The sequence below is a fragment of the Falco biarmicus genome, chromosome 8 (genome assembly GCF_023638135.1).
Source record: "Falco biarmicus isolate bFalBia1 chromosome 8, bFalBia1.pri, whole genome shotgun sequence".
Lineage (NCBI taxonomy): Eukaryota > Metazoa > Chordata > Aves > Falconiformes > Falconidae > Falco > Falco biarmicus.
Window position 1 is genome coordinate 54,257,309 of NC_079295.1, and position 27,719 is coordinate 54,285,027.

At 49.6% G+C, this 27,719-nt stretch overlaps 1 protein-coding gene across 2 annotated transcripts in view; it reads right to left on the bottom strand.

Annotated features, from left to right (window-relative positions):
- ADRB2 (adrenoceptor beta 2) overlaps window positions 1-27,719 on the bottom strand; it is a 37,439-nt gene that overhangs the window by 5,047 nt on the left and 4,673 nt on the right. Inside the window, exon 2 of one of the 2 annotated variants that reach the window (XM_056349305.1) lies at window positions 23,943-25,205. The exons of the other annotated variant lie outside the window; for it this stretch is intronic. Within the exon in view, the coding sequence (XP_056205280.1) occupies window positions 25,114-25,205 (92 nt within the window). The 3' untranslated portion in view covers window positions 23,943-25,113. Of the gene's footprint in view, window positions 1-23,942; window positions 25,206-27,719 lie in introns of those variants that run through there. 2 annotated transcript variants of the gene reach the window in all.

Consider the following 27,719-nt stretch of genomic DNA (forward strand, 5'->3'; position numbering starts at 1 on the left):
TTAGAAAATTCCTGAGACTTCCCATGTGGAATAATAGCAGCTCCACATCTCCAGCAATTTCCACAGGCAACAGCATGGAACAATCATGCAGCATGGGATCAAAGTCTGACAGTTTAACCAGGAAGGAAAGCTATACCCAAATATGAAGTCATGACGATGAAATCAGTGACTTTCTGCAATGCGGTATGCTAAGCATGCTGGAGTTTTTCCAGAGCAAAACAGGAACCTCTGAGTGCAGCTTTTCTGCCCTTTTTCATCAACTTGAAGCCAAAGGGCTCTTCTTCGGCTACCCTATAGATGGGGCTTGTAAACTTACAAGGAAATCTGAGCCACGCTGTAAGCTCCCAGGGCAAAGCCACTATTGCAGAGAGTTCAAATGTGAAAGGAGGAGGGAATTCTCTAAACAAATTGCATGTCTGCATTCAGGAAAGAGAGCCACGAAGCAGAGCAAGGTTATGTTCCTGACTCTGCATCCCTCAGCCACTGTGATTTAATTGCCTGCTTTCCAAATTGGAAAGAACTTTGCTCTTTGAAGTGGTGTTACTAAACACCCTCATCCCTCACAGGCCAGTTCCCAAGGTCCTGACTTAGTTCTTCCTAGGAATCCAAAAGAAGTCAGTGTTTCTTGATATCTAGATATTTTATGACATGATTCTTATAAGTGACTTTCTGGTATTCCAAATCCAAGCCATGCACATGAGTTTAGATAGGAGGCAGAAGTCCAATGTCCTCTTCCCACTGCCCCGCTGGATGAGCTTCACATTCAAGCTCCAGTTTCTATGGCAATAATCACAGTTTTGTTTCATGACTGGTAAACTCTGTCGCTCCCTGCCAGCAAACGCATCACGTCGACTGTGTTATTCACCACTACTGAGAACAAAAGAGGTGGGAAAACTGGGCCCATGTTCCCTTAGCCCTCTTGCATCTCCACAGGGCCAGATTCCAGGTAAGGGTGCAGACAAGGAGGCGAGTGTGAGTGAGGAACATCCCACGTGCTGCAGCTCACAGGTTCTACCTCGGCTGTCAAAACCCTTGGCTGGAGCTCGGAGCAGCCATCCATCCCCATGGCTGTACAGCAGGGATGTGGGAACCATTCAGTGCACCCAGCCGGGGTTCCTTGGGGCTGGGAGCATGGAGAATGGCTTTTATTTCTCCTGTCTGTTGATGATAGCTGTGGCTGGAGCCCTGGATAATAAGTAGAAAAGGAAGGACTGCAGTTCCCCTCTGGTTTCTGAGGTTCTCCTGCTGCCTCCCACCTCTGCCACCATGGGAAAGGCTGAGAGATGGGTAAGGCATGGCCTCAACTTTTTTTAAAAAACAGAAAGAAGGTGAGGGCTTATTTCCCTGGGACACCCATGGCCCCATCCTACTTTGCAGCACCTCCAGGCTACCCAGCAGTTCACAGGGACCCCATTTTGACCTGGTGGCTTTAAAGCAGTTATGCCACACATGGCTGCATTTCACTGTGTGCAAACCGAGCCACCCAGCGCAAACGTGTACCATTAAGAAAGGAAGTCACTTATGAGCAATTAAGAGATTGGCCAGATGCCAACAGAAGAGGGGTGTAAATCAGCTTGAACTGGCTGTAATGGGGAAGGGCTGATGGACTCTGAGGCGACAACTGGGCTCTCTAACTTCCCAAAGAGCAGCCAGCAGAAATGCAGGCCCTCCTTGCCAAAGTGTCTTTTAAACAGCAAGGTTGTTTGGGAAGCCCTACCACTTCAAGTGGAAATATCCACTTCTCATCTCCTTCTGCTTAAATCCACAGCCTGCAGGCTGAAGCCACAGCAGAGCAGAGAGGGGCCAGCACCCCTTTTACAGCCAGGCTTTCACTTCCAGCCCTTTAGAGAAAAGGTGGGAAATCTAGAGAAACAAGTAAGGATTAACACTGAATGCTGCCAGCACAGAATGCCTACAACAACTGCTTGTGTCTCTTGGAGAAGAAAAGTGCAGCCAGCATCTCCAACCCTCCAGACTAGCTCTTAGCACCAGTTGCAAGCACAGCCCCCCCACATGCCCCTCTGTCTTCAGCTAGGACCACCAGTTCCTCCATGGACATCTGCATGGTATCCATCAGGAGATGAGGGTACCTCTGTCTTGCTCTCTACCATCATCATCATCACAACACAAGCCAAATGGTCAGATTCATCCCTTTATGACTCTCCTGGAATAGTGACAGGCAATGAGACTAATCACTTTACACAGGAGCATTGATTTATCCTTCTTTTCATTAATGACCTACTACATGGAGCTCTTTGAGACGTAAACTGTGGTGAAGGTATGTTGTGTCATTTCCATCAACTTAATACCAGCAAAATCCACGGAGTTGCTCTCTGTCATCACCACTGTATCCCAGAGCAAACCCTGGCCTGCTGTTTAGTAACAGTGCTAGGACATGCTGAACCCAACTACTTTTGCTCTTGTTCTGGTGTAAATCAGCAGCAACATTCTGAAGTCAAGGGAGTCTAACTTTCCTTTAGACTGCCATTACGGTGCTGACGTCAGTGGAACAATTTCAGATTTATGCTAGTGTCATTGAGAAAGGAATTGGACCTAATGATTTACACCACTGTAAAGCTGATGTGCAAGGGGAACTAGGCTGGCAGCACATAGCCTTGTCCAGGCACTGATGGAAGACAGGGCTAGCTACCCAAATAACGGCATAATCTGAAGAATCCTTATTTATGGGCTCCGAATGTGTGCACGCACGTAGGAAGGAGGTTTGGAAGATGGCAATTAAAATAAACAGCAGATCACTTATCCTAAACATCTGCCTCGTAAAAGCAGAAAATCAGATGTTGCCCTGGAATGCATGCTATTTGCTGCTCCAAGTAACACAGAGGGAGCACAGCTCGCCTGACCTCTTCCAACATTTCCTCTGCCCTGAGATCTGAATTCCTCAGGGTTCACAAGTCAAAACATAATATTCAAAACAGAAGTCAGCTGAAGAGACTCGTAGCTGCTGTTCTTGCCCGTTGCCTGTTCACCTGTGGGAAGCTTGGATTTGCTCATCAGACAAACATGATGAGAGGGATGGACCACCCACATCCCACAAAGCAAGGGATGTGTGGAGACAGGCCACATGCATTCATCTTGCTAACCATGTAGCCAGCTGGATATCACTAATTTAAATTCCTTTATATTGTTCCAGTACAGCCCTAGAAGAGGTGGAAGTCTAATGATGAAATCACTTTTGGTCATTAGTCACAATACATCCCAGGCTCAAGGGCAGCCATTCTGATGCGTGAAGTTCTGGAGAGAAAGTAAAATGACCTTTTCAATCAATGGGAATCGACTGTAACCCACATAGTCACAGCGAGACTTTAAAAACATCCCCTAAGGGACGTTTCCCAAGGGGTCAAGCAAAGGATGAAGAGGAAAAAAATTCTCTCCTTGGCCCTAGGCTGTAGATTGGCAGTAGATTGTCTTAGTGGTTTACTAAGTGGTTTTGCAAATCTTAGATTTGCTTCACTCAATTTGAGACGTCTGTGCAAATCTCCATCCGAGCTAGTCGTCCAGAGGAATGGACACTCTGGGAGCCCAGTCCTCAGACTAGTGTCACCACCTGCAAGGCAGCTGAGCGGCTTTTCCCCAGAGCATCAGCCAGGTTCAGGTGGAGCAAGGGCAGGGCAGGAGGGGATTTCACTCCATCGCCTTCCTGCACTCCAGCAGGCGAGACAGTCTGTCAGCCTTGCATTGCACAGGCTCTGCATCCAAACAGGGGCTTCCAACCTCATGAAGTTTGGCACAGGCTGCCTACAGATTCTCCCCTCTTTCCTTTCCTGCCGCTTCAATCTCTCCGTGGAAACTCTTGCTATTTTATCATGTTTCAGCAACCTGTCATCTACCATTTGCCAACAGCTCTTCCTATAACCTTTAAATAGCATATGTTAAAAGTGCAGAGTGTAAAAAGAATTCTAGGGTACAACAACATGAAATGAACCATCAGTTGCTTCTTCACAGATCAAGATAAAGTAAGAACCAGTTAATGCACGGTAAGAAGCTGAGTTGTAACATAAGGGCACAAGGAACCCCAGAGAGTGCTGATCCCAGAGTTAGGCTACTTTATGAACATCCTTAACTAAGAAAGAAAAAAAAATTACGTCTCAGCCTTTTTAGTTTGCTGTAACCCACACCTCTGCTTTAGGGCATATCTGCACCTGGCTGTATGGGGTGATGTTCTGAGTGACACACGGTGATGCTACTTGTTTTGTTGCAGGGCTCTGACACAGCATCTTTCCTCCACAGAGCTCATCCATGACCCCTAGGTACAAGTCACAGCCTTGGGAATGCTGGCAGTGCTTTTAATACTTCATAATGCATCCATCAGCTCAGGGCTTGTCTTTCTTCCCCGCCATTCTCCCCTGCACCAGTTGGTGCTTCTTTTACACTCCTTCCCCATGAGCTCTCCTATGGGACAGGGTTCCAGCAGCCAACACAGCAAAGCCAGACTTTGACACAACTTCCCTAGTGTCGGTTCTTAGCACATGTCCAGCTCGCTCCTTGCTAGCCAGGCACCAATTTAACTTCACATCTCCACTTGTTGGTTGTCACTGAAGACCTAAGTCCTCTTTCTCCTTTACCACCAGTTGAAGAACACAGATCTCCCACCACTAGGATATCACCCAGATCTGCCAGGGTCTTGGTAAAGACCCTTGGTCTTAAGTTGATGCAGATGCCAGTTCCATCATTAAATCTCAAACCTGCATCTTCATTTACTTTGCTGAAAAATAATGTCCTAATCAAATTCTAGACTTGAAGGACTTCTTTTTTTCCTGGCAGAGGATCATCAAAGTAACTCTGGAAAGTGGCCAGAATGTGAACAGCTGCAAAGCAACAGGATTTTAAAAGCGACGTTATATTATTTCTCTCTCGTTTGCTTGCCCCAGCTTTTCTGAGGGGGTTGTTTGTTTCCTTTTTTGAATTTTGGGGAAGTTGGAAGAACATTGTTTGCTTCTTTTTAATCATTGAACAGATTGAAGGTGGTTCCCAACAGAGCAACAATTCTCTTAGAAACTATTAAATAAACTGTAAAATTCTGCAATCCCCCAGCAGGAGCTCTTGACTTTGGAGAGCTGGAAGCCTTGTGTAATGCTTTTCTGGGATTTTATGGTTTTTGGCAAATCATGATTTTCCTCCCTGTGCTTTCCTGACAACAGCGCAATGCGCTAGGGCATGTGCTGCTATCGCGTACTCAACTCTTTGCAGCTGATAGACTTCACTCAAATCTTGCAACTGCGTAACTACCAGGGCAAGTGGGAGGACTGTAGAAAGGGAAGGTACTTTCTGAAGCCTTAATGGAAGAGGTTTACTCTGAAATACTGCATGTACACATGATGCAAGTGTAAAATACCCTGTATGTGGGATCTCACTATGCTCTCAAGGTATGGGAACATGACTTCATGACTATGCAAAAATCCACATCCTTTCGATACTCTGCAAACCTGAAATTATGACAGAGGTCAGAGCCCTGCATGCCAGATAATGTAAGCAATGCTTTTGCCTTAGGTTGTGGCACACTGTAATTTGCTTTCCTTGGTGTGAGGCCAACATAGTGCAGACCTGTCCTTAAGCTGGGCTTACACCCAGTTTCCTATGCAGTTGTTTCAACTAATACAGACTTAAACCCAAACCAAACAAGTTCACAATGAGTAGAACATTCCTCTCCCTGTAAGAACAACAGAATATCCAAACAGCACCCTCACTCCTCCACCTGCCTCTGTACTTCACACCCTGTCAAAAGGAAGGTGCTGGGGTGGGATTTCAGCTCCTCTCCTGCCACAAGCAAAGGACACAGCTCTGAGCAACCTGCTCTCACTGACCGTGCTTTGAGCGGGGGGTTTGGATGGGATGGTCTCGAAAGGTCCGTGCCAGCCCCAGCTATCCCGCAGTCCTGTGAAATACAGCAGGTAGGAGCACTGCTGTGTGCCAGGCTCAGAAAGCCATGCAACATGGAAAAGGATATACATGAAGACACCACCATCTCCTCTTTCTCACCAGCCAGCTGTGAAAAAGCAAAGACTTCACAAAGGCCTCCTAATTTTCCTATGAACTGTCTGGTTTCTGCCCTCTGGGCAGCACACTGAACTTGTGGGGCTGCCAAACACATTAGCTGCCAGGCTGGTGCCAAGGGGCATTCCAGTGACAGTTTCCCTAAGGGCTCCTGAGGCTCCCAGTGAATTGCAATAGCAAGGAGCCTTTTGATTAAGTGTCACTGGCATTTCAGTGCCAAGGTGTTGGTGACATGGGCACTACCAGCTCAAGTAGAGGTCCACCACTGATTTCTTTACAACTGCATTTTTCCCATTAATTCAGGAGTTCTCCATTTTCCTGCTGTGCTGTGGTTTGCTGCTGTGTAGGCTACGTGCAAATGAACAACCAAAAGCGCCAGCCTTTGATGGAAGCTGCTAAACTGAAGGCAGCCAATTCTCTGATGATATTGCACATCAGGGTTGTTTCTCAGGTTTGACAAGATGTGGTCCCACTTAGGGTCAAGCTGTTCCTTAAAGCTCTGCCAATTTCCTTCTGGCCCAGGAGTATTTGAAGTGACAGGCTGCCAGCCCCAGGAGACAGAGGTGGACCACCATCAAGAGAGCCAAATTCAAGGGCCGTTAAGATAGAGATTAAGCCCAGGTTGTGCCCTGCCCTGCTTTTAGATGCAAATCTATATATGAGAATAGCAAACGATGGTCCTCTGGATGAGAAAGGGCCAGGGATCTGACAAACATGACAGAAGTGGCCTATCAGCAGGTCATTCGGTGCTTACCTGTGAATGCCTGGAGTGGTTTCACACTGAAAAAAGTCCTACGTTTCAAGAAAGAACCATTTGCGGACATTTGGCTTCAAGCAATGAAAATCCTTCTCCAGCCTTAGCGATGTCATCACTTGTGGAATTTGGGTCTGAACTCTGATTTCCTCCAACTGCTTCAAATGTTCCAAGGGTTTCTGGGAAACCTTGTAAATGGGGTTTGGGTGGTCTGTTTAATTGTTTTATGCAAAATAACCTGGGGTATGGGGAAGATGCAGAAGAATTTTTATTTTAGAAAGTCCAACAGTGTCACGGGGCAGCTCTCTGGTAACTCACCGAGCACTCAGACAGGGTTCGGTTTTCAACCAAAAAAAGCAGGGATATCTTCTCCACACTGTCCTTGTGACATGGGGAGACACTTACACGAGAGGATCTTTCTCAGTCTGTTGAGTGACCCCATGAGTTGGCAGCAGCCACCACAACACTCCAGTGCTAAATTGTTCTTAAAGGTCTGATTGGAAGAGCAAACACGGGGAATTAGGAGTAAAGCTGTCAATGCCAGGTGGCTTAACAGAAACCATCATGAAGCCACCACAGTGTCCCACAAGGCTGCCTCCATGCTCTATTGGTGCAAGGGTCCAACGGGTAACAAGCAGAAGCAAATCTGCTCCCTTTCCTTGTAAAAAACTTCCTTTTTACTGAATAAAGTGGGAAGAGTGAGCTTTTCCTATGCCTTGCATATCATTGCTAGTAAAGAGGGGCTGAGTCACATTCAGAGACCCCATACACAGCCATCGTGTTGGCTGGAGATAAGGGAGTGGGGAAGAAGGTCCATATCTCTGCTTCCAATCCACTGGCAAACACCCAAACCAGCTGTCCCATGGTCGGTCAGAGCACAGAATCTCTTTTTGGAGGAATTCGGTGCATTTCCTGCATGCATACACCCATAACTGACAGTCACAGCTACCCAGACTGTTGTAAGCTGAATTCTGCCACCTTGAACTGAGCATTTCCAGGGTGGCTGTCAGGCTTGAACACGGGATGGGGACACAGGTGGAATTCAGGCCAGGTGAAACTGGGTATTACCATCTCCCCCTTCAGAAACACAGACACTTAGCATCCCCGGTTTTGTGCTTTGCTGTGAGTTTTTGTCATGTTGCTGTGGTTCTCTTGAGACTCTTCCTGGGGAGAAGAGGCAGCAAGAGACTGCGAGACACAGAGGACATCCTCAGTGCCTCTCACGTGCAGCTCTGCGGCTGTCCCTCTCGCAGGCGCCGTTCCCATGCAAGGCTCCAGTGCGGATGATCTCTGATCCCAAGGGCATGACTGGAACAGCCTTGGATGTGGGAAATGGTTTACAACCAAGTCCCTTATCCTCAGGCAGCCTATACACCCCACGCTAGCCCCAGGGGCTAGGCAGAGTGCAGGGGGCACCGAACCAGCCGCTTCCAGCACACTTGTTAATGGCCGTGCCTTGCTGAGCTGCTGCAGACGCTGGGGTCCTGCTGTACAGGACTGGTGTGTGGCAGAGCCTTGCTGGGGAAGGACACGGGTGGCTTGTGTGCATCCACCTCCAACGCTCCTGCTGCCCAGCCTGCCTCCACACCCCTCTTCTGCTTCCTTGAATAAAGCCAGAACGTGACGTGCATCGGACACAGACCTCATGTGATGCCAGAAGGGGTCTGAGGCCAGACAGAGGACACGGCTCCCGTGACCCTCCCCGAGAAGGAAGGAGGTGCCTCTGCAGCCCCCAGCGCCGCTGTTGGAGCGTGGTCCCGCTGGCAGCTGGGAGGAAGGAGGAAGGGAAGACATTTGCCTGTTTACATCAACACAAAAGTATTTCCATCATTTTCAAAATGGCGCGTTTCATCTGCTGATCTTGAAGCAGTCGGGAAAGAAGCATTCTCTCTCCCACCCAACAGGTAAGGGGCTAGGATCCCACCAAGGTCACGTAGTGAGCCGGAGCCACTAGTGATATAAGTCTGGTTTCCAAATCTCTAGTCTTCAGCCAACTCTCTGGGCAGCTCTGACATTCCCTGATGAATGTGTGAGCCAACAGTAATGCTAGTTTATGACTAACATGACTAATGAGGTAAGGCGGATACTAGTTTAAACTCAGAGACATAGCGGATACCATTTCACCCACAAATAAAATTCTTTATTCAAATAAATCCCTTCCTTTCCCTTAGAAGAACTTGTTCTCCAAAACTGTGTATTATCCACCTGCTTGACTTCTTGGGATTGGGATGTGGCAAAGAGGACAAGGGACAGGGCAGCTGCATGAGAGGCAGTTAGGGGAGAAATTCAGTTCTTGCGATTTCACATCATTGTGTTACACAATTTTGTATTTAGCGATAGGATCCAAGCCGTGGGACAGGTCACAAGCAGCTGTTCCTAAATATGACTTCAGTGATGCACGTTTAAGCATCACCGCTTGGGAAGGAAGGAGGAAAAATTCACCAGTTTCTGTTCTGCCCCCATCCTGCAGGAGGGGGACCACATCCAGGGATGTGGCAGCATTTCAGGGGCTGCCCAGGACAGCGGGGGTTTGCTCAGGGCTCAGGCTGCCTTTTAGCCAGACTGCAGCAGGTTCACAGGGCAAAAGGGAAGCTTCTCTGATGAATGAGAATCAAAGTAGAAACTGGTGAAATGTTAACGCTGCAGCGGGGCAGGAAGCACTCTCTTCTCAGGAGTGGTTACAGAGCTCGTAAAGGTCAGGGTTTCTTTATTAGAGCCTTAAATTTTGACAACATTTGACCTGGCAAGGTATTGCTGCTGCCACGGGGAAGTAAGAGATACGCTGGTGCCCCTTGGGATAGTCGATGGCAGCTCGAAAACTTGACGCTGGCACGAACGTTAACAGCTCAGAAGGGAGCAGGCAAAGAGAAGAGGGGAAAGCAAACGAAGGAAGGAGAAGAAAGAAAAACCACAGGTTCCTGCGGTTTACTTAAGGCAGACTTTGGGGGTCCTGTATGGTTTGCTACCGCTTGGGGAAAGGCAGTTATGTAAGTGTAAGTGACTCAGCACAGAGAAACCGTCTGGAGACGGCGCGTCCTTTCCCTCATGTGGCAGCAGTGACTGTGACTAACAGAGTACGTAAATAACACAAAAGCAGCATTGCCGTCCCAGTCACAGCCCTTTCTCCATAGCCCTGCTGCACAGTGACTGTCCCACAGGACATAGCAGGACACATTTGGCTCTGAGGAAGGTGGAGGTGGCATTAACCTTCTCTTAGCTGGCATCCTCCCTGCACACCTCCCTAAGCCGCACGGGGCACAGCAGAAAGCAGCTCTCCACCACGCAGGCAGCTCTCAGCCTGTTTTCTCCACAGCAGCAGTTTCTCAGTTTCCTAAGACTAAAGAAAGCCTGGAGACTCCTGAGCAGCAGCACAAGTGGCCTGCTCTCATCCAGCCAGAGAGCAATCGGGCATCAGAAAAGGACGTGAATGTGGCAGAGCCATGAGGAACTGCAGAGCACCGCACTGGAACAGGACCTGAGGCAGGTGGGGTCCCCACCTGATGCTGTCTCCCACCTAGGAACAAGTGGAAAGTCTTATCTGAAAGGCTGAGCAGCACGTTATGCCCCTCAGACAGCCTCCCTGTAGACTGTTTCTGAACTGCCCACATGCATGACTTCAGTGCAGAGCATCTATCGGCACTCCTTCCCATCTCCTCCTCACAGCACTTCAGTCTAATAAAGAATGAACTTATTTTTCACTTCACACAAAAGCAACCTAAAAGCAAACACATTCTTTTCACCCTGTGTATGCTAGAGTCACACAAGCAACTTGAAGGAGAGCCTAAGTGGCAATTATCTGCAGTCATGGTTATATCACAGGTATTTGGAGGACACCACTCCTGGGAAGTCCTGCGGCTCTGTCATCCGATTAAATGGGTGACAACCATGTTAGAAATACATAACTGTGTGGGCAGGGAGGGACACGGAGCCCTAGCCATCCTTTATTTCTCTCTTGTGCAACAAATCTCCAGTAGCTTTTCCCAAAGTGGCTCCGGAGCTTAAGTCTCATTTTCAAAATTGCCTTGGATAATCGCTCGCTCAGGAGTAGATGCTACTTGATGACAGTAAGTCCAATTCTTTTTCCCTTACCCTGCTCACACACATCAAGGGTGGAGCACAGAGGTTTGTGCCAGGGCTGATAAATACTCCCAGGGTTTATGGGGCTAAACCTGTGTGGAAAACACTCTGCCTCAGCGCGGCTGAGTTTGCACTGCGCTTTGGTTTCCTGCATCAAAGCAAAGCGACAGGCACCCCAGCGGCGGCCGGCGTGGTGAGGTGCTGCACATGGCTGATGGTATCGCAGGCAGACACAACACGGCTGGCGGGCAGCCGCCCAGTTCTGCAGCGCAAACAGCATGAAGGCAATGGCCAGGAATCCTCGGGTGGAGCGGGCACTACACCTGGGTAAACACAACCACAGCAAGAAGGCCTGTTTTCCCAGAGCCCAGCCTCCAGCTGGTGATTGCAGCGCAGCAGCCCTCAGGGGCTTTTCTGCTTTGCTCTCTGGCAAGCACCTTCTTCAGCGAGTGAGCAAATGGTTGGCATCTGCCACAGAGATATAAAAAGACTTCCCTGCAAGGTGGAGCTTGGCTTGTTGATGATCTCATGGTTTCAGTCATGGTGACCTGCTGCACTTGGTGGAGGCACCCCTTCCTCCAGTGCCCCTGCCCTTGCCCTCCTTCAGCAGCAGCTACTTCTGCCTTCAGCTGAGTTTTCAGCCAGGGAGGCTGTGATCACCTAACCCATCCTTTCCAGTGCAAATCCCAGCTGCACACAACGCAACAGCAGGACCTGTCCTCCTGGGGCCAGAAAGAGGGCTAGAAGTCAGACAACCCTTGCAGAAGTTAACCAGAGGAGAGGAAAAGCCCAGCAAAACCTCTACAGGAACATGCAGAAACGTCAGAGGCAGAATGTTCAAGGGACATTGGGTTCTCACTTCATATTTTCATACATTTTCATATATTCATATATTTACTGTAATTTCCCTGCTCTTTAGGAAGGGCCAGGTCTTAACCTCCCAGCATCATGACCCTGCAGCAATCACAAGCTGTGCTGTAAAGCCCAGCTGTAATGTGAAACCCCATTTAAAAATGGATGGTCCCAAGACTTCTGCAGGAATGACAGCCCTGGTATTTACGGCAGGTCCAAGCGGCTCATCTACAGCCCTCTGACGGTCTGATGTGGAAGGGCTTTCGGGTTTATTGTATTTTAACTCAATTGCATAGTTATGACAGTATTGAAATCTGAAGGCCTCCAACTACTTACAGAGAATGACCAGCAGCCGTGTAATGTCTGATTCCTCCACATTTGACCCCGCCGTACAAGGGCTCACCACGGTGGCTGGAGGACAAAGCAGGGCTCAGGGTCACAGGAGTATCCAGCTGCGTGCTAAAATGGCCAATAAAGAACCCGTGATATGCAATGAATGAAAGAGTTGTTTCTGTGGCATGGAGATCCACCCAGAGGCAATCCGTGTGGAAATCATAACTGAGCTTTTCATAAATTACTGGAAGTCAGATGTTAACAACTTCCATGTAAGGAAGATAAAAGGTGGAGCGGGTGAGATGCACACGTCTATTCAGCTCTATTATTCTCGCCTCAAAAACCAGTCCAGCCAGCCCTTAAATCACTCAGCAGCTCACCTCTAAATTGTCTCTCTCATTAACAACGAAGTGTTTGTTATTTGCATTGCCATCCTTCGTGGGAGCTGTGGATGGGGATGAGGATGCCTGCAGTGAGAAGCACGGCACAGGCACAGGACGAGCCGCGCAGCCAGGGCCCCAGCCTGCCTCTGCTGCCCTCCTTGAACAGGGCTCAGGACGAAGGATCAAAACAGAATAACTGTGAGCAAAGGGGTAAACCAGCGGAGACACAGGCATAGGAAATGGTGTGCCTCTGGGCTGTCCCAGACTCTTCTGTCCGGGGAAGAGATGGGCAACCCATCATCCTGCATAGGGCAGCCCACCATCCTATGCATAGGGCAAACATAGCATGAAAAAAACATTTTGGTGACTTCTGAGCACAATAATCCCATCCCTATGCTCACACTACAGCAGAGGAATCCTTCAGAAGCACACAAAGTGACCTAACAGGTCTAGTTCCTATTAGTCATTTACTTGTAACAAACAGGAATTGGAACTCCTGGCTAAAATCACAGGGGGGGTTCCTCAGGCAGAGCCATAGCTTGACCTGGCTTTGCTGATGCTATAATTAGCATGTGTACGAAAAAGTATCCATTAGCATCTGCCGACTGCTCTGGCCCAATTTGCATTGATGCTGGTGATGTAATTGCCTCCTTAGCCTGAATTCTTGTATCTCCCAACAGAGGAATGCGGCATCTCAGGATGAATCATGAAAGAAGCAAGGGGGAACGGAAGAAAGCACTCTGCAAACACAACCTTTTTTGTCATCAGCTGAAGGAAAGAAATCTTAACGCATAATTAGGGTTAATGAAAATGGGAAACTTTCACAGGGGATGCAGTCACTTTTAGATTAGGCAGGATTACTCAAGACTAACAAGACAGTAACAAATACAACACAAAATGGCTTTCTACTGCTACTAGGTGCTACTACTCTCCGTAGTGAGACTTAATGACCTAGTGCTAGTTGTCTTACAGAATCCTGACAGCACTCTTGGGTAAGCTCTGGCAAACTAACAAAAGGGTTTCATCGTAAGCGAATCTGGATCAGGCTGAGGTTCAGATTCCTGCTGCAGAAGCCAAGAAATGACAATGTCTGGCAGTTGTGAAGCATCTTCTCTCCACAGCCCTGGCCACCACCTGCAGAGACATTGCCCTCCCGGGCACCGGGCACCTGGCAGGCTCCATTTTGCAGACAAGTGCGCCGAGGCACCGAGATGTGAGATGAGTCACTGCAGCGGAGAGCAGACCTCAGCGCTCTCAGTTTCTAATCTGGGTCCTGTATCGTAGATGTTTGTCACTGTGGAACAGGGTGGTATTTTTGTGCTGTATTTCTTCCTGTGACTCAAGAAGCACCCCCATATGAAAGACTCTGTGCTTCAGAGAGGACTGAGGTCTTGAGGAATTATGTACAAAGTCTGCACAAAGATTTTGGCACTACTGAGTCAGATGTGTTTCAGTAACAGTGCAATCTCCACCCAGAGGCAATATAAATATAACCCAGGCTGCTTTTCAGGGACGGCTACAGACACCGGAGACTAGGGGTATCTCCACGTTACTCCAAGGGCACCTTGCACAGCGGGATAATTCCAGTCCAGATCTGTACCGTGGATAGGTTTGCACCCCTAATACAGCCAGGGCCCTGCCCAGGTCCCGGTCCTGCTAGGCTCCCGCAGGGGGTCTGACTTTCCTTGGGGCACAGTGCAGCTGCGGGCCCCTCCGCACGTCCTCCGGGGCTGCTCATGGCAAAACCATCTCAGCAAAGCGGCGTTGATGCTAGCCACATGGCACGTGCTCACGTTACCGCAGGCACTGGAAATAGCATGGCCACAGCGGACCCGTTTGCCACGCTGACAAGTGTGCACGTTAGACATACCAAGAGAGGTGAGCCACACCGCCCTGTTCCTTCCAAACCACAGCTGCTGGCTGGCATGTCTTGCATTGTGGAGACACCCCAAAATAATAAACAAAAAACAAATTAAGAGCAGCAAAACTTCCAGGACTGATGCTAAAGCCCAAGCAGCATCCCTGGTGCCACCCAGGTACCCAAGCCCTTCCCACAACTCTCTTCCTGGGAAAACCTCGTCTCCCCACTTGCATCTTGCAGCTGCATCTCCCTCTTACCACCAAGGCCATCGCTGCACTGAGGCAGGGAGACGGCTGTCCTGAGTTGTCTCCATAGCCGTCAGACACGCTCACTGCAAAGGCACGCACGGCTGCAGAATGACAAACGCCCACTCCACACCTGCCCCGACCGTGCCTTGGCAGGCAGCAGAGCAGCCCCCAAGAAGGAAGCGAGGCTGCCATTCATTTCAGAGGCAATCATCGCTCTACACAAAGTTTCAACAACTTGGGAAGGAACCTGGGGACTGAGAGGAAATCATGAATTATTGCTTTACAGAATCCTGCCCTGCACCAAGGATTGGGAAGGGACTTTCCAAACACATGGGTTTGTCTTTGTGTCTTCTACAAGGAAAAAGAAGAAGAAGATGCTTCAGGAAGGAACCAGGTTGTAGGACTGCAATGCCCTGGCTCCAGAAGGAGAAGGATGAAAAATAAGGGAAATAAAGATGGTATATCAAGGTAGACAGTATGTTTTTGGAAATGAATACCAGGCTTTCTTCATATGTTGTCCATCACTGGTTTTCTCTGGCCACCTCTATCTACACGTGGAGGCTGCTAATAGAAAACACATTAAAAATACATTTTTTTTAAGCTACCTTCTAATTCTTTCAGCACTCATGGACATTGGAAGCCCCAGCTAATGCCAGCCAGAGAACAAGCAAACACTACGCAAGCATGTCTGCCCCGATTCCCAAATCAAGATGCTGATCTCCCAACCTGTGGTTTTTATTCAAAAAGCAATGCATTTGGCAGGAGCTCTTTTCTTGCCCATTTGATTTGTAGTGCCTTGGGGGACGCTCAGAAGCACTTCATCCCATCCATAGGAGCTCATCCTTTAAAAAATGCCACATTTTTCACCTGATTCCAGCAGAAGTCTGCTGGGAAACTAATTGCCCTGTGTGCCTGTATGGCACAGCCCTCAGTCCCCCTGCCCGCCCAGCCTGCTCTGTGAAACCCTTCTTCTCTCCACCACCCACCAGCCCAGGAGTTTGGCTGGTGGCTCCCCCAGCCCTGCTCCACCGTACCCTCCGACTGCTTCAGGGGCGAACAGAGAGGCTGCCCTGCTTGCCATGAAGTAACTCAGCCCAGTGCTCCCTGGTGCTGGATGAAGCCCTGTGAGCTTCTCTGGATTCCTACCAGCATACAGGACTGTGTGGGTGCCATGGTGCCTGATGGGAGTGCCCGACTCTGAGACCTCCAGAGATTTTCTGTCCTTGCAGGCCTGAGCAGGCTGCTGGAGGCAGGTCTTTGCCCTGTCTGCATGGCTGAAACAGGGTCTCTCCCCTTTCCACCACCAGAGCACCTGCTTGGATTGAAGAAACACCTTCCTGATGTGTCAGGAGAGGCATTTCACCAACAGCAAAGACCACTTCCATGCTCAGAGGTTTTACACGTGGATGCAGAGGGCAAAGCTCATTGCCAGCACAGGAAAGGCAATGTATTCTGGTCTGCCAGGCATGCAAGCTCCCATGTAGGCATCGTGTTGGCAAAACACAGCACTGATGCCAAGATTTCCCTCTGAGCTCACTGTCTGGCCCAGCAGCTGCTGGCTCCTAGGTCCCCACCTCCAGCTCCGTGAGTTCCCGTGTTGATCCCAGCAGAGTGAAGGGGCGTGCAGCTCCCTGCTCCCCATCAGGGCAGCTCTGGGGGCCTTCCACTGCTACAAGGAGATGGAGGGGAAAGTCTTAGCACAAATAGCTCAGAATGGAGGAGAGGAGGGGATGAAACGTTTTGCCTTTCCAAGCTGTCATGACAGGAAGGGAACGGCTGGTGGGCACGTTGGAGGGGTTACAGACAGGGATGCCAGAGGTGCAGATACTCTGCAATAGAAGGGTAAGATGCAGATACAGGCACCAAAGCACAAACAGAAGAAAGCAGCAGGGAGCAGCTGGAGGCACAGGGATGCCACTGGCATCGTGGCTGAGCTCTGGAGCTGGGAAATCCTGCGGGCTGCAGGGCAGAGCCAGAGTGCAGAGGCACAGCCTCTGCATTTGCACCTTGCCACCACTCCCAAGGAGACACAAGGCAAGGCAATGCCTACACAAGATGATTTCATGTCAACTTTCTTTGTTCGCTTGTTTGTTTAAAACCAAATCACCCAATTTTGTGCTGTTTGAGCTGTGACAGCATACCCACTGCAACGAATCACATGAAACCCATTGCAGTTAAAATGACAGTGAGGTCCTGAATGCATCTGCAGCAATTTGGCTTACGCAGTCATCTTCCTCCCTCTTTATCACACACACACACATCCCAACACACACAGCTTGTCCCCATGCTCTAGCAGGGTTAGGTAACCCATTGTCAGCTTTAGGCCACCTCATGACTATCATTGCTTTTGCGCTGGCTGGAATGGGAGACAGGAGAGAGACAAATATTGGAATCAAGACTGTAACATGCAGTACAGAGAAGGGACACCTCCATCCAAAACCAAGGCACAGGACAGTCTGATCCTGTGGGTGATGCTGGAGTGAGAAGCAGAACACCAGGGCCATCCCTGCTCCTGCACCACCATGGTGTGGTGGGACTGCTCTGCAGTGCCCTGTCAGTCGGGATGTGGCACTTTCCCTACACTGAAGAAAAAAAAAACTAGCAAAGACAGAAGCAATCCAGCTGTTTTATGGAGCACCTCAAGTTTGCAGTGGGAGTTTCCTCCCATGACAAAATCCCTGGCTTTTCTTCCCTCTCCAGCAATGCAAAGGAGCCGTAAAGTTGCTGTAATGAGCCTGCTGAAAGTTTTGGCTGGCAGAGGAGAATATCCGAGCAGCACAGCACAGGTGTGACATGCTCTGTGCCTTCTCCAAGATCAGGTCAGGATGGGATGTGACTAGGGGCTGGCTTGATACTGCTGCCTTGTGACCCCTGGTCCTGAGGCTGGAAGAGTGGAAAGGTGAGCCCCAGGCTGGATGCCCAAGGCCAGAATTTGTTGGATTTTTACTGGACAGGAGGATCAGTTGTCACTTTTTCACTCATCTCCAGTGGAAACCCTCTCTACATCCCTTCATTAGGTCTGAATGCCCTGTCCCAGCTGTTTTAGTCATTAGTAGGGACAAGGCTCTGCTCACTAGCATAATTTGAACACCTAACTTGGGCCACTTAAATCCTTACTTGCAATTTGCAGATGCTGAGAGCTTTTGCTTGCATACCAGTTGCTTGCAATGAGCCAACTCTTCCTCAGCATCTCCCATCCCCAGGAGGAACCAAACCCTGCACAAGGCATTGGCAACAAGGGAAAGGACAGTCTGCTAAGCAGCCTACCTTCCCTCTGAAATGCTCAGCTGAGGCAGTGCTCAAATACCACCTCCCTTTACCTCACACTAGTCCTCTTGGTGAACTGGGTGCTTGTTCTGCCTCAGGTAGAAAAATTCCAGCTCCAATTTATCACTGGTTCCCCAGCATGATCCCACTGCATGCCAGACAGCTCAGCCCCAGCACGGTGTGCTCTCACTGTGCTCATCACTCAAGTGATTTGGGTTTAAACATCACCCCACTGCCCTGTGCCAAGACCTGCCCCACCATCTGCCTGCTCCTTGCCTGGGTTGTCTTCTCAAGGTGCTGGCTTGCAAGGCCACGGATTCCAGCACTGGTTCTGTCAGGCAGGAGGGAAGAGTAAATCTGAGAGCAGATTTGAGGCAAAAAGAGAGCAGAAAGAGATTTGAGGCAAAAATATTTGATGCCATTTACAGGTAAAAGCAGAATGTTTTAATTTGGTTGGGGTTGCTTTTCCCCTGCTCTTCCTGAAACTGGAACCCTACTGAAGGTGGTAGCACGGTGCAAGGCAGAGGAGACCATCTTTAAAAATAAAACAACACTCACCTTCCTTGCTCTGGGAGCGTAAATTAGGCTGGCCACTTGCCCTGGACAACTCCCTTGATGCTGGGAATAAACTGTGCATGCATCGCCTCTCTAACCCACAGTTCCCTAGCAATTCTGCATCACTCAGAAACTGTCCACTTTCCTTTCGCCCTGCCACCTTTCTCCTGCCAGATCTGCTGAATCAAACTCACACTGGCTGAAAGCAGACAAGGAAAATATTGATGTAGGAGGGAAGAGGCAGCTGTCAGACTGCCTGCACTGAAATGCAGATCCTGCTGTCATGGCATTTCCCAGCCCTGTTTCTCCCTCTTCTCCAATCCCTTTCTACCTTCTCCTTCCTTTTCCATGGGATCCAGCCTCTTGCTTTCCAACTTGAGTTTGCTGCTGGTGTCATTGTTCCTCTTAGGACTGATTTCTCATTTCCATTTGTTTCTTCATCATCTTTTTATACTCTTACTGACTTGTATTTCATTTTGCCTCTGTTCTTTGGCTGCCTCTATCTGTCCCTTGAACCATTCTGCTTAGAATCCTCTTTTCATCAACGATCTGTACTGTATTTATGACTTTAATGGCAAAGTTGATAGCAGCCTTCTTACAGACACAAGCCCTGAGTAAGCTGAAGTTGTCCAAACCTATGCTAAAAAAGTTGGCTTTGTCCCATTTTATCGTTATCTTTCCCCTCCTGAATTTTGTGTGGCAAGAAGAATTCTTAGGCAGAGAAAGAAAACATCCTTGAAATCACCCTGACTTCGTTATAAGCTGTTGGCTTTGCAAATCATATCGGAAAGGAAAATCCCCAAAGCTCTGCCATCTAACTAGCAAACTAAAATCCTATCCTGCAGCCAGACAAGTGAGTCCAAGTGTGCTGCTCAGCGGTGACTTGCCCCCGGCACCAAGGGTTGGAGCCAGCCCAGCCTGAGACCAGACACAATGCTGGCACCCCCTCTTGAGGTCCCTCTAAGGTCCAGGGGGGCACTGCAGACTGGTAGAGACAGCTCATCAAGCCCCTGGACAGCACTTCTGCAGAACACCATGCTTCCCTTCAGACCATCATCCTTTCCCCCCTCTCCAATTCATTTCTGTCTCTCCTGGCCAACATTCACAAGTCATGCCTAGAAATCACAGCCCCCTGGCCCTGCTGCCACTGGCTCTGGCTCGGAGGCTAATCCTGCTGCGGCTCTGCGCCCTGACCTTTCCTTTCTGGGAACAGCATGCACCACTCGCCTCCCATCACTTGACTCTCCCCCACGGCCAAGTGAGGGGCAGCCCAACCGGAGCAGCCCAGCACCCTGCCCCTCTCCCTGCCTCCTCCTGCCTCTGCCAGCCTGGCGTGAGGGCAGCCGCTGTGTCATCACCTCCGGTGCCACGGAGAGATGCCCGCAACTGTCCCTTACAGTCTGCTAGCAAATGTCAGCTGGGCCCCTGCGAAGGAGGGGGTGGGATTGCAGGAGGAACAGCCTGTACATCGCTCTGCTGCTGGGGACGGGGAGATGTTCATTCAAGGCTGGATGGCTCTCCTGGAGCAGTTTCCATGCTATAAATAGGTACCCTGAGGATCCCCTTTTAAGAAGGGTCTTTCTCTGCAGCAGGGAGCCCTGGAGGGACAGGGAACCACACAGCCACCTTTTAAATGAGCTGAACAAATCATGCTATGCAGTTACAGAGGAATAGCCTTCTTGTTCTGAGTCACACAATGTCTTTCAGTGGTTCTGCTCTACCATGGGTCTCCCCCATAGAGCTCCCCTTTGCCTCAGCTGCTGCGCTGAAGTGATATGAATCAACTCCAAGAGCTGTGGATTGTACGCCCAGCTTAGTGCCTTCCCTGCTTCCATATCTATAACCGTATATACTTGCACTCTGTGCCTCTATATTTGTATCTCAGCTGGAGCCAGCAAGACCTCCAGGTTTGGGTGGCACTTGCGTTCATTGCCTCTCCATTGCCATCACCACTGACGTTGCTTGGGGCTCCATCTTCCACAGCAGGGAGTGTACTAACATCTCCATTGTGCAAAACCCTGGCAAGTTCACAAATGACTCCACTTTCATGAAGCTGAAAAGAAGAGGACAACCTGTCCTTGCCAGGAGAAGACTTGGGGAGGGGTGTCTCTGGGCCACAGCACTTCAAAGGGCTGGTCCTGGTAAAAGGCAGGTCCCTACCAGCACTCACCGCAACACAAAGCAAAATGCCATTCAGGGGAAGACACTGCTCTGATGTTTGTGCTAGAAAAAACTGCCATGCTGAGTAACACCTAGCCCCCGAGCCCAACCATGAAAGCATCTCTCTTCCCCTCCCACCTTCCATGCCTAAGTTCTCTGTAATCAGACGCTGACTCTTCTCCAAGCAAGCTTTCAAGATCATGCAGGGTGTCGACTGACTCCCTGTCATGACCGATTTCATGTGTTACCTTGCAGCTTACACCACTGTGTCTGGCACTGCGGTCCAGATCCACAAGAGCACAGGAACAGAGCAACACACATTCCGATGGAAAATCTGTGACCTGATGGTTTACAGCACAGACAAGCTGAGTGGAAAGAGGTCTTGCTTGAGCTGGGCTAACTTACAGAGTCTAGCCAGGCACCTTGGATTCAGCACAACAAATGCCCCTGGGAGACCATCCTAAAACCCAGCCTAAAACATCAGCGTCTCTCCGCGTCAAATTTCCGGGTTGCTACAAGGGTGTTTCGCATCTAAGCATAAAGGAAATGCTTCTTTCTCCTCTTTTTTAGCTACAAAGCTGTTTGTACAGCCCTTCACAAGCAGCAGCTCTGCACTCCAGCCTTTAGGCCTGACTTGTCTCTGTAAAGAAGGTCCCATGCTCAGCCAGACTCATGTTGAGGTGGAGTATCACAGTAGTATCTGGGTTACAATGACATATCACAAAAGACATGCAGTCAAGGCTGATACAGGTTTATCTCGGCATCGTTCTCTTGTGTGAGGTTGGTTACTGTGCTGACGTTTCCTCTCTGAAACCACCAACAGCAGCGCCTTCTTATTTTCATGAGACACAGACCTTAGCCAAGGTCCCAAGCAGAGGGCTGGAAGAGAGGGGCGATAGCCTACGCCTGATCCCACCCATTCCCACGCAGGACAGCTAGGTGAGGTGAATGGACAGGAAGAAAGCATCCAAACGGTGGGAAGAGATTCCCCACGAACAGGCGCCTGCACAGCTCCTCCACCCTGCTCCCCTGCACGTGGGTATACTGGGGCTTCCACTGTCTCTGCTATATGCAGACACACTTCCCTTCTCCACTAAGTAGCAACTGGAAAATCAGCCATTTGCTTCCAGAGCCAGGTCTCAAGGACCTTATCTAGGGCTTCTGCTCCAGCTTTTTTCAGGAGAAACTGCCACACATTTCCGGACGTGAGTCCTATACAACAGGACGGGACTTTGGAGGAGTGACCTTGCAACCCCATGGAAATTTTGCACTGGTTTTCAAGGCTTCTTCAAGGCTGCCTAATTAATTTGCTGTCCACACACTGTAGCCCATGGGACCTCCATCCAACAGCCACTAAGGAGTGTAGTATCCTGACAGGTACCCATTGTGGTAGACACCATTTGAGCCGATGCCAGTAGGCTTGGGAGGCAGGAAGAGCAGTACAGCTTCGAGGGCAGTAAGAAATGTTTTTGGCAGTGTGGTCCCTGCTTGGGCTGCAAAATATCAAGATGAGGGCAGTTCCCACCCAGGGATGAATAAGCGTTTTCTTCAGCCAGAGAGAAAAAAAGTAGATTAAGGAGGGATTTTTCACACTTGCATAAACTTAAGAGGAAAAAATATTTACATGAGGGAAAAAGGACTTGGCAGGTGCTTCCCAAAGGCCATTTGCTGTTAATGCATTTCTCAGGGCTGGGCTGAGGCTGCGGAGGTCAGTGGTATAACCTGAACTGCCCTGAGCCACCAAGGAGGTGGTGCGAGTGGGGAGCCACATTCAGCCTGAGCTGGTAAGAGATCCGCTCGCTCCTTGCCCCTTCTTGCCTACACCTGCGAAGAAGTCGTGTCTGTGAGACCGCAGAGAGCTCTGGAGCAGCTGCTGTGGATTCCTAATGCCTTTCCTTTGACATCGCTGGAGGACCAGAGCCAGGACAGGCTGCTGGGAACCTCAGGACAATCATCAAATGTGCTAGGAAGCAGGGACTGGGCTCTAAGCATCTCTTAGGACCAAGCACCTTTCAAGATGGGACATGAAATGTTCTTTGGTCTGAATATCCTGTTTTAATGGGGGTGGAGGGAGCTGGATGGCAACTGAGGCTCCCCCCACAGATGCTCAAGTTCCAACTGATTCCTTCTTCAGGACCCCTGCAGTCAGCAACAGCTGGTATTTCTAGCTAGGGCTATCTACCCCTTGAAAGCACAAAGTTACAAACCCATAAATTGTTATAATCTGGGCATGTTTTGGAAGTGCCTGGTGTAATCTCTCCCTGTCCAAGATGCACAATGACTCCCTGTTGTTTCTGGAAAGGAGAAGCTTTGAAATGTGCAGGGCACACGTTGGCCTTTACTGCCAAGACTTTCATCATGGTTTTAAGTGGCATAAAGAATGCAAAATACTTGTAATTGCAACATGCTGGCCTGGGATCCTACTTTACATTAACCATGCTCTTTCTTCACCCCCACCTGAAGCAGTAAGAGCACTGGGACAACAGGGCTGGGCAACAGGTAACAGAACAGGCCAGGAGACCAGGATACTTTTCCAGAGACACCCCTCCAGAAGCCTTTCCAATCCCAATTAGGAGATAAAGCAAATTGGGACAGACAGCAGTGACCTACCACACCGTGCTCCCACCACCCCTGTCCTGCAGGACAATTCGCCCCGTTACCCCTGCTTCAGCCCAAGCTCCAAAGCAGCACAGCCAGACAGGCTGCAGCACGGTGTCTGCACTGTGCTGAGCCAGGACGAAGGAGCCCTGCCGAGGTGTGCAGCATTCACCCTGGGCGAGGTAGGACCTTCCTCAGACAGCTGAGAGGGAGCACAGTCATCATTCCCTCCTGCTGCAATGGCAGTGCGGGTGCTTGCTTTTGGATCACAGCAGAGCAGAGACAGCACAGGGCTTTACAGACAAGCCCTACATACATTTTGCAGTGTTCCATGTTTCCCGTCCCAACAATCTCTGCATTGGACATCTGTGTTTCCTCCCAGTCCCAGGGAATGCTGGCACTGGTGACCAGCAACAGAGAATTAAAGCCCCCAGCTGTACTGGTCCATGCTTCTGCAGCAGCCCTGCTCTGCCACGGGAGCGCAGGAGCCATCCAAGACTGCCACTGTTTCAAGTCCAAACAGGCAGAAAAGCAGGTGGGTTTTTAAAAATCGCTTTGTCTGTGGACCCTGACGTTTCTGGTGAAAACCAGAGAAGCCCGCTCACAGCAAGGTGCTGAGCACCCACAACTTCCTCGCTGTTTCCAGGCCTCAAAGCGCTGGAAAAATAAAAAAATTCTTACTCACTCAAGGGAGCTGTGTGTGCCTCCCTGGCAGCACCAGGCTGTTCAGGTGCTGGTTTTTTTTTAGTGAGTCCTGAAGGATTCACCGTAAGAGTCTTGTAGAGTATGGGGGAAATACAGCCAGCAAAACAGCTTTAAGCAAGAACACTTGACTACAAACATACCATAAATATTCTTTATTTATACACAATGTCAATCCATAGGACCTACAATAAATACCCAAACTTTTGAAAATACAGATCTTCATCTATGTATTTATCTCACACAACAGAACACCTTTACATTTCCTTTTTTATATACAGATCTATATAACACTGTATATAGATAACAGAGATACATATACACACATATACATACACATATCTAAATATATATGCACTTGTGCAAAAATGACTTTACCAAAGACAGGAAACAAGTAAATATTTCCCAGTCCATTCTTACTGGCACTGGCAATATTGCACAGAAATTTAATGGTATACTCCTGCCATTGGGGGGGTAAGAAAACAGGAGAAAAACTGAAACTGCATGCATGGAAAAGCAGCAAATCCACTTTTTTCATGACAAAGTAAAGTTTGTAAAGGCTCAGTTTCTCTCAAGAGAGAAATACTCTGCTTGACTCAGCACCCTGACACACAGCAATTCCAGCAGATACCCACGCATCGACAGGTTCCCATGGGTGCCCATGCAGCTGGTCACCCCACAGGAATGTCTCTGATAAGAGGGTGTAGCTACCCCAGCTATCAAACACAGCCCAGGATGTGTGTTCATTGCAAAATACTTGCTTTGCCCCTAGGAAGAAAGGTTCGGACTAATGCTTGCTTTCAAACCAGCTCAGATAAAAGAATAACAAGGGGAAGAAATTCTTGGGCTGCTGGGTTCAAGTGTCAAAGAGGCAAGTTTTCACATTGAAAGAGACTTTGGTGCACAGGGAGGAGATGACAAAGAGTGGCTGCGGTCCTACTTGTAGACCTGAGAAAACAAGCACAAGTGTAAAAACAGGAGGAAAGGATTCTTAATCCTTGTAAAACACTAACCTCAGGGAAGCTGGGGTCACACCACCTTTCTGCTGAGAACAACATCCAAGACCAGTGTGGCTTACCAGAACAGCCCTTGCTCATCCGAACCTGAAGAACCACCCTGGGTACCACACACATTGCAAAACTGAAGTGCAGGCATCGACACTGCTCTTACAAGTTAGCAAAAGGTGTGGATCAGCCAAGGTACGAGGTGCTTCACCAAGGCTGGATGCTTCTGCAGAGGCAGCTGCAGAGGGGGAAGACGGTGATGCTTGTGAGCAGACCAGCAGGCACCTTCCCCAGCTCTCGTCCATCCTCATAGCCCAGGGACACAGCCAGGCACTGCCATGGTCAGCCACGAAACCTCTGCCTCCCTGATGCTTTCAGGATGGCTGCACCTTCTACCTGCTGACAGAGAGCAGAGAAGGGAACATGCAAGACAGGCCATCCTCCCTCTGGCATGAACGTACCTATAAACCCATCTCCTTGGGAAATGGATTCATCAAACCAGTGGAAACAAACGCTCAAGGCAGAGGACTGGCAAAGGGAGGGGACAAAAGCTCCCCTTGGCCAGTGTGGGTGTTTGAGACCCCTGGCAGCAGCAGCATTGTAATTAAGGCGCAGGAGCAGGCTGTCCCCGTGTGCCGACAGATGAGCCGGCGGGGAAGACCAGCCTGGCTGAGCAGAGAGCTTGGGCTGGAACTCAGGGAGAAAAGGAGTTGATGTCCTTTGGAAGAGGGGGCAGGCAGCTCTGGACTACAGAGATGTAGCAGGGAGAAAATCAGAAGGGCCAAAGCCCAACTAGAACTTAATCTGACTACTGCCGTAAAAGACAATAAAAAATGTTTCTATAAATACATTAGCAACAAAAGGAGGGCTAAGGAGATTCTCTGTCCTTTATTGGATGCGGGGAGAAACAAGGGTGAGGAAAAGGCTGAGGTACTTAATGCCACCTTTGTCTGAGTCTTTAAGAGTAAGACCAGTTGTTCTCTGGGTCCCCAGCCCCCTGAGCTGGAAGACAGGGATGGGGAGCAGAATGAGAAGGAGAAATGGTCAGTGCCCTGCTGCACCACTCAGGCACACACAGGTCTCTGGGGCTGGATGGGATCCTCCCGAGGACACTGAGGGAGCTGGCACAAGGGCTCACCGAGGCACTTCCCATCGTTTGTCAGCGGCCCTGGCTGACTGGGGGGGTCCCAGCAGACTGGGGGTCAGCAAATGTGACCTACAAGAAGGGCTGGAAGGAGGATCTGGGCACCTACAGCCCTGTCAGCCTGACCTCGGTGCCGGGGAAGGTTACGGAGCGGATCATCTTGATGCCATCACGTGGCACATCCAGGGCAACCAGGGGATCAGGCCCGGCCAGCGTGGGTTTGTGAAAGGCAGGTCCTGCCTTAAGAGACGTTATCGCTCTCTACAGCTGCCTGAAAGGAGGTTGTAGGCAGGTGGGGGTCGGTCTCTTCTCCCAGGGGAAAAGCAATAGGGTGAGAGGAAAGGGCCTCAAGTTGCACCGGGGGAGGTTTAGATTGGGTGTTAGGAATAATTTCTTCACCGAAAGGGTTGTCAATCATTGGAACAGACTGCCCAGGGCAGTGGGTAAGTCACCATCGCTGAAGGTATTTAAAAGACATGTAGATGTGGCACTTAGGGACTTAGGGACGTGGTTTTGTGGTGGGCTTGGCAGTGGTGGGTTAACGGTTGGACTCTATGATCTTTTTTTTCCAATCTAAATGATTCTATGGTTCTGTACCAGAAGGGCAAGAGATACTGGGAGATAGATTGCAGCCTCCTGTTTACTCCTAGCCAGCCCTGTCAAGACCCTCCCCACTATGGCAAAAAAGTGTCCCTTATAGTAAATAAACACATAAATAAGCCCTTAGAAAAGCCCAGCAGCTGTGACATGGGAGAGCTGAAGAGCACGCTGTGTGCCTCCTCACACATCCGCTCCCTCTTCGAAGAAGCCGGGCTCTCCTTTCTACACTACTAATCCCTGGCCTATTTTCAAACATTTGGGTGCATTTGGTAACTTAAGTCTCTTCCCTCCCTGCCGTACCCAGGATGTCCTTAGGCAGAGGTGTCACCTTCACCTAAACCACAGGGGAGGCCACAAGGTGTGGACCCAGCTCCACAGGTGAGGCTGGGGCAGGCACAGCCAGGCTCTGCGTGCCCACCCTGAACCCCACAGCAATGCGACATGCACTGATGGGCAATGCTGTGCATTAGGAACTGCTGAACCGTTTGGGATATAGGGTGCTTTGGGAACAGCCAGTCCTCAAGAGATGCTCCAGTTGTGCTCACAGGTAGGGATCTGCACCCAGACCCCGTCCCCTCTTGCCAGCTCTCCTTGCACTTCCATGCCTCCCCAGCGCCGGAGCAAGCAGCAGGTTATATTTCATGGCCTGGCTTCCCAGAAAGCAAAAGCTCTCCAGGAATGCTCCCAAGAGGCAAAGGACTGACATAACTCAGCAGCTCTCTATACTCTGCCTGTTTTGGAGGACAAAGCAAAGACAGCCCCTGAAGTGGAAACTACAGCTGCCCGAATCACAAGCAGAACCTACAGCAAAGACAGTATTTTGTAACAACACAAAAGCTGCATTTGTGACGCTCATCTTGACAAAGACTTTAAAAACAATAACAACCTGTTTCGCCAAAGTGGCTAAAAGCAGTGAATGTAATGCAAAGCTCCAGTTAGCTGTACACACTGACGCCCGGGGGGTGGACAGTATCCCACCCATGTTCTACCCACCGTTGTGGCAGCGGCATAAGGTACAAACCAGCAGCACAGAAGGTAGCCTTCTCTGTTTGCAATGAGAATTTGGTATTTTGTCACTGTGATTTTCCTCAAATGAAGTCAGTGCTGTGTGTTTTGCCAGATGTATTTAACCTGAGCCAACTCTCTGCTAGTGTAAAATCCTAAGTACC